This window comes from Chaetomium strumarium (genome assembly GCF_033439665.1).
Source record: "Chaetomium strumarium strain CBS 333.67 chromosome Unknown B0T15scaffold_2, whole genome shotgun sequence".
NCBI lineage: Eukaryota > Fungi > Ascomycota > Sordariomycetes > Sordariales > Chaetomiaceae > Chaetomium > Chaetomium strumarium.
In genome coordinates, this window is record NW_026944430.1 from 3,050,328 (window position 1) to 3,065,592 (window position 15,265).

At 53.7% G+C, this 15,265-nt stretch overlaps 5 protein-coding genes across 5 annotated transcripts; 1 reads left to right on the forward strand and 4 right to left on the reverse strand.

Annotated features, from left to right (window-relative positions):
• Positions 1–441: 441 nt before the first annotated feature.
• Positions 442–2,054, reverse strand: B0T15DRAFT_115428 (phosphatidylethanolamine-binding protein). Its single transcript, XM_062861546.1, has 2 exons — positions 1,560–2,054; positions 442–1,478 (listed from the first exon to the last, which is right to left on the reverse strand). Exons 1-2 carry the CDS (start codon positions 1,705–1,707, stop codon positions 793–795), a joined length of 834 nt encoding a protein of 277 aa, XP_062724459.1. The 5' UTR covers positions 1,708–2,054; the 3' UTR covers positions 442–792.
• Positions 2,055–3,617, reverse strand: B0T15DRAFT_115427 (uncharacterized protein). Its single transcript, XM_062861545.1, has 2 exons — positions 3,204–3,617; positions 2,055–3,141 (listed from the first exon to the last, which is right to left on the reverse strand). Exons 1-2 carry the CDS (start codon positions 3,427–3,429, stop codon positions 2,402–2,404), a joined length of 966 nt encoding a protein of 321 aa, XP_062724460.1. The 5' UTR covers positions 3,430–3,617; the 3' UTR covers positions 2,055–2,401.
• Positions 3,618–9,834: 6,217 nt separating this feature from the next.
• B0T15DRAFT_491244 (replication factor A protein 3) lies at positions 9,835–10,418 on the forward strand (the record flags this gene model as incomplete). Its single annotated transcript, XM_062866760.1, has 3 exons — positions 9,835–9,984; positions 10,149–10,251; positions 10,351–10,418. The coding sequence occupies 3 exons, from the start codon at positions 9,835–9,837 to the stop codon at positions 10,416–10,418; spliced, it is 321 nt and encodes a 106-aa protein (XP_062724461.1).
• Positions 10,419–10,760: 342 nt separating this feature from the next.
• Positions 10,761–13,826, reverse strand: B0T15DRAFT_115456 (uncharacterized protein). The gene is made up of 2 exons (XM_062861547.1): positions 13,475–13,826; positions 10,761–13,417 (listed from the first exon to the last, which is right to left on the reverse strand). The coding sequence occupies exons 1-2, from the start codon at positions 13,575–13,577 to the stop codon at positions 10,863–10,865; spliced, it is 2,658 nt and encodes an 885-aa protein (XP_062724462.1). The 5' UTR covers positions 13,578–13,826; the 3' UTR covers positions 10,761–10,862.
• A 710-nt stretch (positions 13,827–14,536) lies between these two features.
• Positions 14,537–15,197, reverse strand: B0T15DRAFT_483288 (Alb1-domain-containing protein; the record flags this gene model as incomplete). Its single annotated transcript, XM_062866152.1, has 2 exons — positions 14,537–15,096; positions 15,164–15,197. 2 exons carry the CDS (start codon positions 15,195–15,197, stop codon positions 14,537–14,539), a joined length of 594 nt encoding a protein of 197 aa, XP_062724463.1.
• Between the last annotated feature and the right edge of the window lie 68 nt (positions 15,198–15,265).

Here is a 15,265-nt window from a genome sequence, read left to right on the forward strand (position 1 = left end):
GACGTAAAACGACGGCGTAAAGAAGGATATAAGGGATGCCGATGAGAACATCGTGCTCTTCCAAGGAAGCATTTAGATCGAGGCCCGAGATTGCCTGGAGAATTAAAATGACCCATCGACCTGTCTGGTCCGTCCCTGGCGGAAAGCGTCCCATGAGAACGTTCTTGCGCGACCTTCCGATGTAGTCGTTAACGTACGCTGTCAGTAGCACGCGGATGTATAATAGCAGTTCTAGAAGGGCCTTGTCGAGCCGTATTTCGAGCGCTATGACGAAGCTTGACGATAGCCCCATGCCCGTTCCTAGAGGCCCGTAATAGCGGCTAGCCCGCGAGGTCCTTCGTATTGGCATCGTTGCTATTCTCGAGCATCGGCTATTGCAAGATCGCGTAAGGTTAAGACGTCTCTATGACTTATAGTAGACGATCCTTAGGAATCTCGCTAGTCTCTATAGCGTCATAAGAAGTTGAGTCTTAGCTAATATTTCTGAGCCGCTTCGAGGGCCGTACATAGCCGCGCTTTGGCGGCCTTCTTACTTGTATAGCGGAGCTTATATTATCTACAAGTGCGCTAGGTTTAGCTCTCTTCCCATTCAGTTGAATTTTCAGAATTCTGTACAGGTGACATGGGCGCCACAACCGTAGTAAATATGAACTTTCTTTTCGATCCGCCCTTTTCGTGACTTGGATCTACTTACTTCCGTTGGCACACTAGCAAGGCACGGTCCACGCCATAGTGCGCGAGACGCATTCCCTGAAAGTGATACCGGGAAAGGTAGGTCCAGATCATTCTCCCTCACAACGCCAACACCGCCATCCCAACCATCACAAGGCCTCCAACTAAGACACCCCGGGGCCTCAAGCAGGCTGTCCCAGCGACTGGAACCGGAACAGGAACAGCCGTCTGACTCGCGCCTGCCCCGGTCCCGGATGTCGGCCCTACTTGTCCCCCGGTCCCCGTCGCACCGACAAGCCCGGCCGCATCCGTCACCGTTGCGTTCATCACCACCGTGCCCGCCCGTGCCGGACCGGGATTCGTGACGTTGTAGAAATTGCCCGCCACCACCTTCCCCTCCAGCCCGGCCTGCGCCAGCACCGCGGCCGCCTCAAACCCGCTCCTCGAGGCGGCGGCCGCCGCACGCAGCGCCTCGCCGCCGTCCTCCGTCATCCCGCTCGTGTCGACCAGGACCTGCGTGTACCGGTGGCTGAGCGGCACGCGCGCGGGCGGGTTGGGGCCGAAGTACGGCTGCAGCGCGGTCGTGTCGGATCCGTCTTTCTCGAGCAGGAAGGCGCGGATGGTGCCCGCGGTGGTGTTCAGCTGCGTGGCGGTGCTCGAGGGGACGAGGCTGGTTTGCATCCAGTGCAGCAGGGTGTTGGTTTGCGATGGGTTGTTGGTGGGGATGTCGAGGTCGATCATCATGACTGCGTAGGATGTGCCATTGAGGCGGGCAAGTGTGCCGATTCGCGGTTCGGAGGATGTTACTTGAAGGTATCGAGGGTTCTGTAAGCTGCCGGAGGAAGGAGAAGGAGGCGCGTGAAAGGGGCTGACATGGCTCTGCTTACCGCTTTTGCTAACCACCACCCCGTTAAGCGCCGCGAAGCCGTTGTACTCGACGATGAGGTCGGTGTCGGATGCAGGGGCGAAGCCGTCCGGCGTTCGCGCCACCGCTGTGGTGGCGGCAAGAAGGATCGCTAGACATCTAGAGACCATCGTGACAGCGCCGTTTATCGAAGAGACGAGATGACGACAAGCCCAACAAGCTGTGGAAGTGTGAATTGAATCGAATCGACTGCCAGAGGAGATGTGACCGGCACGCTACTGAGAAAATATAAAAGGGGATAATACGGCAGCAGACTCGCAGACCTGACATCCAAATCGACGAGTGGACAAGTAAAACCGCTGAAGCCCCAGGATTGTGATAGTTCTTAACCTTCATCACCCCTCCATCCATGCGTTATAGAGTTCTTGGCACCCAGGGTCTCCATCAAGCACTCACTCGGAGCACAGCAGGCTGAAACAGTTCTCCGGCTCGTGCCGCGTAATGCTGCGGGATTTGGGCGGTTGCCGTTGCACCTTGCCAGGGTCGCCGTTGGAAAGATCTGCCGGTTCCAGCGCACTTGTTGATCAGCAGTTGGCAAAGTTGCCGAGTGAGCTGTTTTATTAGCGCCCGTTTTTGAAACGCTTTGCGATTGAGACTTCAATATCAGAGGGAAACCGATTCGACCGAAGCTCGGGATTTCAGCCGGTTGCTCCACAACAAGCTCAAGTTCGTGTCCAACCTTGAAGAACAACCTCCAGATATTATCATGTCTTACTGTACCAGCGGTCATGGCTCATGAGACATCTCGAGATATCCCGTCATACCAAGCTTCGCAGTTCCCAGAAAGCACCACGAGCAAAAATATCACCCTTCCCGTCTCCGACTGAATAATCCCCAGAACCTCCTCTCCTTGACCTCCACCGTGTATGGCTTCAGGGGGAACATGGGACGGACATTGTACTCGTCACCATCTACATCCGTAGCAGTATATTGCATGGTTGACTGCCACTTCCTCTGCGGGATCTCACCGAGCTTGGTGCTGCCGGAAGAGAACGACAAGATAGATATCCTGTTGGCCCACGCCGACTTCGGTGCCTTAACGCCTGGACTCGTGGTTCTCGGGATCGGTGTCTGCGGTTGCGCATTCCGCACTTTGGGCGGAGCAACGGACAATGGCGGTGGACCTTTGCGTAACCTCTCCGCGTCATCTGCCTTACACTGCCTGCTCGTTGCCTTCCCCTCTTTAGCTGTGGTCCGAGGCTTCTGGCTCTGTAAGTCATGTTGCTCGGTCGCGTTATCTTGCCTGGAGGCGGAAGACCGTGTATTGGATGACGATCCACGTTTATGTTTATGCCGAGTCGCAGACGATCTCTTAGATGATGATTCAGATAACGAGGAGGCGATAGAAGATCGGGAAGGACCTCCTAGCCGGCGTGAGAGGCTATCGATGGCCTTGATCGCCTCGACTCGCGACGCATTCGACAGAGACATCAGAGACTCGTAGTCCAGATCGAGGCCATCCCTTCTGCTTGAGAGACGTAGTAGGTTTGCAATCGCGTTTCTCAACCTCTTGAGGATGCGATCGACGGCGGTTTTTGCGCGGGCTGGCTCACATTAGCATCGCTGCTATTCGCGTCGTGACCATGGCGCTCTCAGGGCCCCTCACCATCTCCTTTCTTGAAGCGTTTCCCAGACTCAGATACCCGAGATGAATAAGCCCGCTCAACCAGAGAACGGTCGCTCCTCAGACACTTGCGTAAGTGTGAATGCCGCTGCTGAGCGCCGACACTAGCGCCTGGTGCTTCATCCCGGTTGCGTCTGAATGTTTTGAGGAGCGAAATGCAGTTGGCGTATGTGTCAAGCAGCGCCTTAACCCCGTCTCCAAATGTCATTGTTAAATGTTAAACAATGACTAGGATGCCTTGCGCGGAGACCACCTTTGACTTATCCCGAAGTTTTTACCACGACTGTTTCGTAGTTCGGCAGGTTGGAAATTTGAAATCAAAGTGCGGGGGAATATATCACAGTAGTTCCCAGGTTGCTAACTAACCGCATCCGGGAGCTCAAGTCAAGCTGTCAAAACGTCTGGACGGACACGGCGCCTAACGTATTTTATAAGCGAGCTGCGCATATAAGCGAGCTGCGCAGTCCCCATCACAACGCGTCCTCTTTACACTTAACATCGAATTTTCCCATAACCTAATATGCCCCCTACTTCAAAGGATACAAGGGTAATCTTGGCCCTTAAAGCTATCCAAAATGACGAAAAGTTAAGCCTTCGAGCCGTAGCCAAGCTGTACAATATACCGGAATTAACCCTCCGTTCCCGACGCGCTGGTACCCCTGCACGACGCGATACTACGCCTAACTCGCGCCGGCTCATAGACTCCGAAGAGAAGGCTCTTGTTCAATATATAATTGAGCTAGTTGCACGAGCTTTTCCACCAAGACTACGTGGTATTGAAGATATAGCCAACCAACTGCTATACATACATAACGCGCCCCCTGTTGGCAAGCTCTGGGCATACAACTTCGTCAAACGCCAGCTAGAGCTCCGGATGCGTTGGATACGTCGGTACGACTACTAGAGGGCCAAGTACGAGGATCTAAAGGTCATTGGCGAGTGATTTACGCTTATATAGAACACTAAGGCCAAGTACGGTATCGTAGACGACGATATCTATAACTTTGACGAGACTAGGTTTATAATAGGCATTATCTTCGCAGGCATAGTGGTCACGACCTCAGATAGCCGTAGCAAGGCAAAGCTAGCCTAGCCTGGCAACCGCGAATGGGTAACAGTAATCCAGGGCGTCAATGCCCTTGGCTGGGCTATCTCTCTGTTTATCATCTTGGCCGCATAGTACCACCTCGCCAACTGGTATACCAAGTGCAACCTCCCAGCCGACTGGCATATCGCAACTACCGACAATGGCTAGACTACTAACGTAGTAGGCCTAGATTGGATCAAGCACTTCGACTTCTATATAGCGCCTTATACGAAAGGCAAATGCCAGTTATTGATCCTCGACGGCTATAAGAGCCATCACTCGACCGAATTCGAGCTCTATTGCCAGCAGAACAACATTATCACGCTCTATATACCTCCACATTCCTCCCACCTCCTCTAGCCACTCGATGTTAGCTGCTTTGGGCCGTTGAAGCAGGCGTACGGCCGCCAGATTAAGGACTTAATACGCGCGCATATTAACCACGTAAGCAAGCTCGAGTTCCTTTATGCCTTTCGCAAGGCCTTCTTTACCTCTATCACCAAGAGGAATATCCAAGGCGGCTTCGCAGGGTCTGGCCTTATGCCGTACAATCCAGAGAAGGTGCTTTCCAAGCTAGATATCCAGCTTCGTATACCAACACCCCCGACCTCACGGCCTAGCACTGTACAACCTTGGGTCTTCCAGACACCATACAACCCCTACGAAGCCGAGTCGCAGTCAATGCTTATTAAGACTCGCATTACCAACCATCAAAATAGCTCCCTAGCCTCGATGTTGGCTGCTGTAGACCAGCTTACTAAGGGTATAATGGCTATAATGCACCAGGTGGCCCTCCTTCAAGCAGAGGTCTCTTCGCTACGTAAGGCCAACGAGGCACTAAGCAAGCGCCGGAGAGCCAAAAAAAAACACGTATATAGCTTGGGGGATCGCTTGCAGTACAAGATGCAAAGGATCAACTAGACCAGAAGGCTGTGGTTGGGGAGCTGGCTCAAGAAAAGGAGCAGGATGGTGGTAGTACAGGGGGGGCGTATACGAGGGTTCGGTGCTATAGTATGTGCGGTAAGCCTGGCCATAATGCCCGCACTTGCCAAGAGGCTGTAGAATCGTCTGATTCAGCTGCTTCTGATGTAATTATAGTCAGTTCTTAGTGTTGTTATCTTGCAATTGAGGATAGTTGTTGTAGGGGAGTGGAGAGTGCGCAGCTCGCTTATATGCGCAGCTCGCTTATAAAATACGTTAATCGCAATTCGCATCTTAATATAAGTTCGTTGACTGCAGCCAACCCCCAAGGCCTGCCAGCTGCATAAACGGTTGACTAGATCGCCGTACATCGACTAATAAATTTTCAAAGAGGGGAAAGGATTAACCAAGGCTTTAAAATTCACAAGTTGGTACTATAGCAACAATGACTAACGTATCTTATAAGCGAGATGAACATATAAGCAAATTGAACACTTGCCACTATACTATAACAGTCAACTACAATTACAACACAACAACATTATGAACCTACTATAATTATATCAGAAACGGCTGAATCAGATGCTTCTACAACCTCCTGACAAGTGCGGGCATTATGACCAAGCTTGCCGCACACACTATAGCACCGAACCTTCGTACAAGTGTGACGAAACCACAGGCAGTCCTGCCTCTGAAAGGGTTCGCCGGTCGAAGGTAACTGCTGGTCGGACTGTAGGTCTCGGTGAAGCCAAAAGGTTCACAACAATGCTTGCCGCAATGTCTGCACAATAGGTAGAGGCTATTGCTTGTATTGCTCACTGAGGAAGCTATCTATCTGAATGAGTGGCAGAATGGTAGAACTATATATAGCTTCCTTCCCTAGGTATCCTGTACCTAGATCTTTGGAACATTTGGAACAATTGTTGTTCTCATTGTTCCATCTGGAACAACGTTCCTTGGCGTTGTTCCTCAGGAACAATCGTTCTTGGCATTGTTCCTGATTTCCCCAATCCTCATTGGTTCTTTCTGGCTCGTAACGATTGGATGCGGGCGCCGCCTGTTGACCATGCAGGTCGGTCCCCACCGGCCTCTGCAGGTTAGTTCATGACAACAAGCCCCCCCTGCACCGCCACCATCCGGCTCCTTTTCTTGCGCCATCTCCCCAACCACGGCCTTTTGGTCTAGTAGATCCTTTGTATCTTCTACTGCAAGTGATCCTCCAAGCTATATACGTGTTCTTTTGGCTCTTCGGCGCTTGCTTAGCGCCTCGTTGGCCTTGCGGAGCAAAGACACCTCTGCCTGAAGGAGGGCCACCTGGTGCATTATAGCTATCGTACCTTTGGCAAGCTGGTCCATAGCAGTCAACATCGAAGTTGGGGAGCTGTTTTGATTGTTGGCAATGCGAGTCTTGGTGAGCGTTGACTGTGAGTTGGCTTCTCGGGGGTTGTATGGTATCTGGAAGACCCAAGATTATATAGTGTCTGGCCGTGAGGTTAGGGGTGTTGGTATACGAAGCTTGATATCTAGCTTGGAAAGCACCTTCTCTGGATTATACGGCATAAGGCCAGACCCTACGAAGCCGCCTTGGATATTCCTCTTGGTGATGGAGGTAAAGAAAGCTGTGCGAAAGGTACAAAGGAACTCGAGCTTGCTTACGTGGCTGATATATACGCGTATCAAGTCCTCGATCTGGCGACCGTACACCTGCTTCAACGGCCCAAAGTAGCTAACATCAAGTGGCTGGAGGAGGTGGGAGGAATGTGGAGGTATATAGAGCGTGATAATGTTGTTCTGCTGGCAGTAGAGCTCGAACTCAGTTGAGTGGTGGCTTTTATGGCTATCGAGGATCAACAACCGGTATTTGCCCTTTATCCGAGGCGCTGTATGGTAGTCAAAGTGCTTGATCCAATCAAGGCCTACTGCATTAGTAGTCTAGCCAGTCTCGGTGGTTGCAATACGCCAGTCGGCCAGGAGGTTGCACTCGGTATACCAGTTGGCGAGGTGGTATTACGCCGCTAAGATGATGAACGGAGGGATAGCCCAGCCAAGGGCATTGACACCCTGGATTACTGTTGCCCATTCGCGGTTGCCAGGCTAGGCTAGCTTTGCCTTGCTACGGCTATCTGAGGTCGTGACCACTATGCCCGCGAAGATAATGCCCATTATAAACCTAGTCTCGTCAAAGTTGTAGATATCGTTATCTACGATACCGTACTTGGCCTTAACGTTCCGTATAAGGGTAAACCATTCGCTAATGACCTTTGGATCCTCGCATTTGGCACTCTGGTAGTTGTATCTACGCGTATAATATATCCGGAGCTCTGGCTGACGTTTGACGAAGTTATACGCCCAGAGCTTACTGACAGGGGCGCGTCGCGTACGCATAGCAGTTGGTTGGCTATATCTTCCATACCACGTAGTCTCGGGGGAAAGGCTCGCTCAGATAGCTCAATTATATACTGAATAAGAGCCTTCTCTTCGGAATCGGTAAGCCGGCGCGAGTTGGGCGTAGTGTCGCGTCGTGCAGGCTTGCCGTCGCGTCGGTTTCGGATGGTATTGACTGTGACGTTATAGATCTTTGCTGCGGCGCGAAGACTAAGTTTTGGGTTCTTTTGAATAGCTTCAAGGGCTAAGATTACCCTAGACTCTCTTGAAGCCGAAGACATCGTTGGGTGTAGAGGATTTTGGTTGTGGTATGGAGAGAAGACGCGTCGCGGTCAAAGTGTTCAATTCGCTTATATGTTCATCTCGCTTATAAGATACGTTACAATACATTATAATATGTTCTGGTTTTGAGCCTTGTTTTCTATCTATTGTATGATAAGCGGGAATGAATGTAGCTTTGCTATAAGTAGATGTAATGCAAGGTGTCTATGCGGGACTTCGGAACTTATTCACTCGTCTAGCCAATTCTTCTTTTCCTATCACCCATTGGCAGTGGCATATTGACGTGGTGACGCCAGTATCACAGACTCAAGACTACTAGTATTTAGCATCCTATATGGCACCTACGTCACCTCCTTCGTCCAAGGTGTACGACAGTGTGGTATATTTAGGGATATAAATCAATGGCACGCATTACATCTGATATATGACATGACAGTTGTCCAGAAAAAGAGCCGTAGAGGGTACGAACATATCCGAGGTATAGACGTTGCACACACCCCATTCTCAGCCATGGTCGCAAACAAGCCGTGGTTTATTTATCCTGAACTCCCATCCATTCAAGTCACCTCCTCTAAACCCCCAAACGAGCTGGGGGATCTCGGCACGCCCACCAGGTGACTTCTAGGATCTGCTCATGAAGGGACTCAATGCCCACGACTCCACAACCCGATCCCCGAAAAGCGCTTCGGACTAGACCATTACGACCCTACCGGCCAGCGAAGGAATACGAGCCAGGTACAGTACGGGTAACGGCTGTTGGTTGAACATGCAGATGACGCCTGCCTTGACAGCGCCCAGTGTCCAGTGTCCATGAGAACTGCGCGTCATGGGGCGCCACAGCCCGTACCTCACCACGCCGCACGAGCTCAAGTGCGCGCTGCACGAGATCACAACTTCCTACCTCGCCGAGGCCCGCCGCCGGCAGCCCAGGGGTCCCGTCCACTCGTGTCGTGGCATAGCATCCCGCAAATGAATTCCTGTAGGGCTGTCTCATCTCCAGAAACGGTTTAATGTATGGTGTACCAGGTAATCTAGACAGTTAATCTGGACCGTCCATAGCTCCTAGACTTCGTGGAATGCCCCTACCTAGGGTGTCGATTGTAATGAGAAGCGCCAAGTCGGATACAATTCCCTAAAGCCTGTCACCCGTAGTCGCTGGTGCAAACAACTCCCATCGTCACCATCGGTCCATCGGATCATTAATTTTCTTGGGTACCACTTAGCTGAATTTGCGTTTGAGTTACGGGTAGTCATTCAGGCCAGAACTATGGTACACAGCAGCAAGAAGTGGCCTCTGGGGATGCCATGGCCTGAGCAAGTTACCCAGACTTACTGGCCTGATATGAAGTACATGTAGAGTCACCTGGGTAAAAGACAAAAAGTACACTACACATCCAGCCCGAAGTCCCGGTCTCCGGACGGCACGCCCATCATATTTAGACTCTAACTCCATCATATAAGTATGGAAGTAAGTTCCAATCCACCGTCTTGCGCCACTTCTTTTAAGTCCCGGTCTCTCTACGTCCACTTCATTTGCGGCTTCCGTCGGTTTATTGCATAGAGGCAAGCTCGCCGGTTGCAGCGATCGGCCCACCATTTAAGATACGTAAGATACGTATTGTATGTACGTACCTGAAAAGCTCGGGCCGAGATCGCGATCGCAGCTCCATCGGCCCTCCGTACCTTATCACCCCACATCGAGATTTGTGTTTCAGCCCTACGCGGTGCCCGAATTTTATCCGATCTCCCGACGTACATCCAGATACGCGCCTCAGTATGCACCGTTATTGCCTTCAACAAACATCAACACCGTAATCAAGGCCTTCTGCGGGACGCAGCTCCCGCGACAGAAAAAAAAGCAAGCCACTGATAAGTCCTTGCACCGCACACCAAATCGACCGTAAAACGGCCTCGCGCAGAACAGGAAAAGGCTCCATCATGGAGGCGGTCGCCAACCCCCGCATCACGTGCGCGTATCTCAATCAGTACGTCGGCAAAAATGTGATCATCGTGGGCAAGGTCATGCAATTGCGAGGCGAAGAGGCCATCATTGACGCCGATGGCAACGTTACGGCGCACCTCAACCGCGTAAGCCGCTTGCCCCCCAGCTTTCAGCCATCCCCGTTCATATCCGCTGCGATTGTCCTGCCTGGGGTTCTCTTGTCGGGTGATCGCGGCAACGTCGATGCGGTGCAAATCGAAGATGCCGGGATATACGGAACAATACTGACACCACGCCATCCGAATCCCAGGAGGCACACCTCTCGGCTGGCAACGGCGTTCAGCTCATTGGCAAGGTGAACCCCGATCTCTCGATCAAGGTGCTTAGCTCCATGGACCTCGGGACCGGCGTCGGTAAGTCGAGCATCATCACAAGCCGATGCTCCGTCTTCCCCTTGGGCTGTGCCGAGTCGGTCACGACGCAAAAGCCACAACAGCTGATTTTGAAAACAGATTACGATCTGGCCAACACAGTTGTCGAGGTTTCGCAGCAGTATCGGAGTCTTTTTGTCTATGACTAAGGCTGGTGGATTGGGTATGCTGGGCCTGAACTGATACCACGGCCCACGGCGCACAAACAGACAAGGGGAAGCCACATGTTCTTTCTTGCCACTCTCCCGTCTTCTTGAGCCGTCGGAGAACCGACGGAAGAACCATAGAATCGCTGAGTCGGCCTTTCACAAATTGTCCCGGAACCTGGAACCGGAGACGAGGAATCAGCCGATAGCGGCAACAGATATACAGATACGTAGCATTTGACATCACAGCGCGGGCCGTGTCAGGTAGCAACGTGTGAAACTATCAAGAACACCAGTGTGCAATGATGCTAAAACCAGCCAAATGACTCGACGAAGCGTGTGCTTCCTAAATACACTCAATTCTAGAACCAAACACAATATGCTCGCTGAAACGAGTACAAAACCTGTCCCAAAATGCCATTAGAACACCGAAAGAAAAGAAAAGTCTCAGTACCACGATTCCGGTTGCTCCAGCAACGTCAAAAGCTCGGTGTTAAACGGTGATATCAAGCCCAACTCCGTCGGGATTTGCTGCTGGTCGGGCGATCTCGGGATGTGCCTAACAGACCGGGCCGACCGAGAAATGCTCCTGGTAATCGGCCGATGGCTGGGCGGCGTCCGCCTAGTGGGCGTCTTAAAAGGCCCGGATGCCACCGGCGGAGGCGTAGACGGGGGCTTCGGCGGGGTGCCGAAGAGCTCGTGGGCCAGGTCGTCGTCTACCGGAGTACCGGGGCGCTCCTGGCGCGGATCGCTCTCTTCTGCTGCCGCCGCGGACTTGACCTCCGGGGCGTTGGTGCCCGCTTGGACCGTGTTTGGATGCAGCTCCCCAAAGACCTTCTGCGCCCCATCCCTCCTGGGCGACGAGAAGAGCAACCGCCTGGTGCTGCCCAAATCGTCCTCCTCAACTGCGATGGGGCTGTCCGCAGTCCCACTGCCCCGTCGCACGCCGCCGCCACCGACAACCTTCGGGGAGTCCTCGTACGCCGGGCCGACCGGGTCGGTGGTGAAATACGCCTCCGACGTAGGATTTGCTCGGGCCTCATTTTTCGTGCGCGTCTTTTTTGAACGCGAGTTCTTGTTGACTTTGGAACCCCGCTTTTGGCGCGGCGCGTTGAGCCGCTCGGCGTCCTTCTCCCACCTATCTGGTGGCCGATGGGACTTGAACTTTTGTAGCCAGATGCCACAAGGGTTGCACAATAAACTCGGAGTCCATTGGCTTTTCTCGTCCAATGGACCGAGGTTTTTCTTGACCATTCGGTACGCAGAAGGAAGACCTTCTGCGTCCTTCGCCAACACCTCAATCATGATCAAGCCTCCTGGCTCATTCTCAAGAACTTCCGGTCGGCCCTGGAAGTGCCTGCTCCATATCTTGCGCCAGGTCGGCGTTTGGATGGCGCCGCAGTTGGCGCAGAACTGCGGCATTTCTCCTTTTTCGACGGCCATCTCAAGCCGCTCTTTGATCGACATCTTCTTTATGTAATTTTTGCTGTGCCGCGGGGCCTCAACGTCGCTGGACGGGCAAGGCGCCTCCGATGTGACTGCGCGCGGCAACGATAATACCGGGGTTGCGGTGTGGGCAACGGGCTCACTTGCCGGGTCAGCCGAGGCTGGGGCGGCCGGGGCTGGGGCGGCCGGGGCAGGAACGTCTACGGCGTGGAGATGCCTTGAACCGGGTCTCGACGCCGGCTGTGTCGGCAAAACTGTCTCCGGCCGGGGCCGCTCCGGCACGGGCATTGACCTGACGGACGCTGGACTCCCCGCTCGCTGGGGAATGCCGGTGAAGCCGCCTTCTGCGGCGTGTCTCGAAGGCGGTAGGGAGCTGGTCAACCCCATGGACGTTTCTGGGGCAGACTGGGCCGAGGCGGTAGCGGTCTGTCGATTCAACGCCCTGGCCTTTCCGGCGGGGTTGAACAAGCTGTTAGACGGCAGCAGCTCGGGGGGCCCCGGGATTTCGTGTTGGAAGCGGAAGTTTTGCTGCTGTGGCAGCGTCTGGTCCTGTGACTGGCGCTGTTGCAGGGTATGCAACAGGTTCGCGTCGAAGAAATCTTCGACGCCGCCGCTCATAAAGCCCGAGTCGATCTGGAGTTCGGGACTCAGGGCTGGTGGTGTAGACCGCATGGAGGCAGACGGCGATGAAAGAAGATCGGCCGCGCTGCCTCCCGCGGAATACCAGTTGTCTGGTGACGGCGTGTTTGCCATGGACTCGGACCTAGCTAAATTCGAGATCACCCTCTCTCTCGGGTGCTGCTGCATTAGGGGCCCAGTAGGGATCGGTGTAGGTGCCCTTGGGACGTTCTGTAGGTGGCTGGTGGCAGCGGAAACACCACCCCCATCACCAACCGGCCTCATCGTCCGCAGGGAGCCCGAGGTGCTTGCGGCGACCCGCAGTGAACCCGGAACAGCGCCGAAAGGCACGATCGAAGGGTACTCCGTTCTGACGACTTTGGCCCTCTTCCGTTGCGGTCCTTCGTCGCCATCGGTGGCTTCTTCCGCAGCCGATGTGTCCCCATTTCCTCGGGGGGTTTTCCGTGGCCGTCCTCTGGGTCTACCGGTTGGCTGTCGTGACCTCGTTCCATCCACAGCAACCGTGCTGGGATCATCTGTACGCCGGACTTGCCTCGCAATAGCGGTAAACCTCAGGTTTACCTCCAGTGTATACTGGCATCCGTGATTTAGTAGGGCTCCCAAGAGGTTCCGTGTGACGTATCCTGTGATCATTTGTTCTCGAGGTTCACGCTGCGAGTCCAGCGCAGAAGATAGCCTGCCTTGCCCAACTAGCGGCACGTTGGGCTCGGAGTAGTCTGCCGAGTACACGCTGTAGTCGTTCTGTTGGTCGAGAAGCTCGGGGCTGCTCTCGACAACGGCTTGCAGGCATGTTCGGAGATCTATCAGGCCGATTGTTGTCTGTTGATCCAATGGTACTGTTTGGATCTGGAGCGTGTGGGGCCATCGGGCCAGGCGTTGCACCTGGTTGTCCGGGTCGAACGTATATGCTACCTTCACTGTAACTGAGGTTAGAGAAGGCGGGCCGGGCGTCGGGGCATTCACTAAGGACGTACAGCCCATGGCCCATGGCTGCAGGCTCAATTCGGCACCGCCCGATGGCTGGCCGGCGATTAGGTGCGGAGTGGATTTTGATTGTGTATTGTTCGGTGAAGTCATTGTGAGTTTGTGTTTGTTGCAGAGAAAGGATTGAAGTAAGGGTTATTCGCAATGAGTAGGAGTCTGCGGTAGTGAGACAAACGAGCGAAAGATGTGTCAGTTGACGCTAAATCTGCGGCAGTCGGAAAGAAGAGAGGGGTGGGATGGAGTGGACGGAGTTGGGTGGGCTGAGTATATATTTGTTACACCGCTGGCTGGTGGTGGGTGGTGAGGGTCGCAACCCATCCTTGTTGAGGCGCGTCCGCGTTGTGTCGCGTCGGTGGGTCATCTCACCCCTGGCACACCACGCAACCTTAATTGCTCCCGTCGCGTGCGTAGGTAAGGTCTGACGTACGGACTACTACAAGCTCCCGTCCACACAGCAACCAATGGAACCGCTTGTTTCTTATTCTGTGGGGCGCACACCACAACGGCATACGCACACTTACAACACATGTTCAACAATACTAAACCTTAGGGAGGAAAGCTCCTCCCTTTCGAGGGCGAAACGCCCTCGTTTCCAATTGACATGCTGAGGTGTTGTCTCGCCACTGATGATTGCTCTGCTGCATTTGATCCCCGTGCCTGTGCTCCGTAGTGCTGATGGTGACAGGAACTTATGGTTGCCTAGCAACACAACGGACCCCGACATAGATATCCAGAGCTGCAAATCATTGCCAACTTGCACATCTGAAGATGTTGGCAAGAAGAGAAAGCCGCTCGCTAGATCCCCTCTTTCAACAGCAAGACCCTGAATCCCTGACACCCCTTGACCTTTCTTGCCGAGGGAGTGATTTGGCAGGGGTATTCAAGTCATCGGGCCGTCCATATATGCTTCCCTACGACTTGGTCCTTCCGTATCTTTGACGATCACAGCCGGTCTTCTGGAGTACGACCTGAGCCGCAGCTAGGCTTCTCATCAAGGACTGCGCAGACTGGAACCGGTTTGCTCAAAGTTGACCGGCTCTCCGAGCATATCCCTAGAGAACCTCCTCCTCCTCCTCCTCCGCCTCGACAGGCGCTGTGGCTGGCACGGACACTGACTGAGCGGAAATGGCATCGACATTATTTGGCTTCTCCACTTCGTCTTCAGCCACCCCTTCCATCTGCGCATCGCCATCTTGATCAGCATAGAAAGCCGCCACCATGGCATCTTCTTCCATCTTGGTCTTGGCCTTTTTGCTCAGCCCCGCCCGCTCCTCCCGCTCAAACACTTCTCTGTTGATCTCTTCCCACGTCTTCTTGCGCGAATTGATGACTTTGGCATGGCCTTTGCTCTTCTGCACCTTGAGTGCTGTCCGCTCCATGACGGCCTCGGCGCGGCCCAAGTTCTTTTCTTGCCGCCGCCGTGCCTTGGAGCTCAGCACCGCTTTCCGGCCACTTTTGGCCTTCTTGGCCACGCCACCTGAGTGGTGCGCCGCAAGCACAGCCGGCCGTCGGTCGATTGATTCCTGGGGTGGACGGACTTCTTTAAGGGACTTGTCGACGTCGATGCTGGGAGAGGCCGCGCGCCTTGCCGCGCGGGAGTGTTTTGAGTGGCCTATAGAGGATCCGGGGTTAGTGTATGTTTTTTGAACCGAGAAATAAGTGCCAATAATGCATTGTACCCTTTTTCCCTTTGGAGATTGTGCCTTTCGCCATCTTGTGGTGTTGGGCTGCTGTTATCAACCCTTGTATCGCGGGGCTGTTCTTCGGAAATTCTTATCGCT

Excerpts from the sequence above, each read along its gene's own strand:
- B0T15DRAFT_115456 (XM_062861547.1), bottom strand. The coding sequence starts at position 13,577 with ATGACTTCACCGAACAATACACAATCAAAATCCACTCCGCACCTAATC. Across the intron at positions 13,418-13,474 it reads GCAGCCATGGGCCATGGGCT|TGAAGGTAGCATATACGTTC; the intron begins GTACGTCCTTAG and ends CCTCAGTTACAG.
- B0T15DRAFT_115428 (XM_062861546.1), bottom strand. The coding sequence starts at position 1,707 with ATGGTCTCTAGATGTCTAGCGATCCTTCTTGCCGCCACCACAGCGGTG. Across the intron at positions 1,479-1,559 it reads GGTGGTGGTTAGCAAAAGCG|TAACATCCTCCGAACCGCGA; the intron begins GTAAGCAGAGCC and ends GATACCTTCAAG.
- B0T15DRAFT_115427 (XM_062861545.1), bottom strand. The coding sequence starts at position 3,429 with ATGACATTTGGAGACGGGGTTAAGGCGCTGCTTGACACATACGCCAAC. Across the intron at positions 3,142-3,203 it reads ACGCTTCAAGAAAGGAGATG|CCCGCGCAAAAACCGCCGTC; the intron begins GTGAGGGGCCCT and ends AATGTGAGCCAG.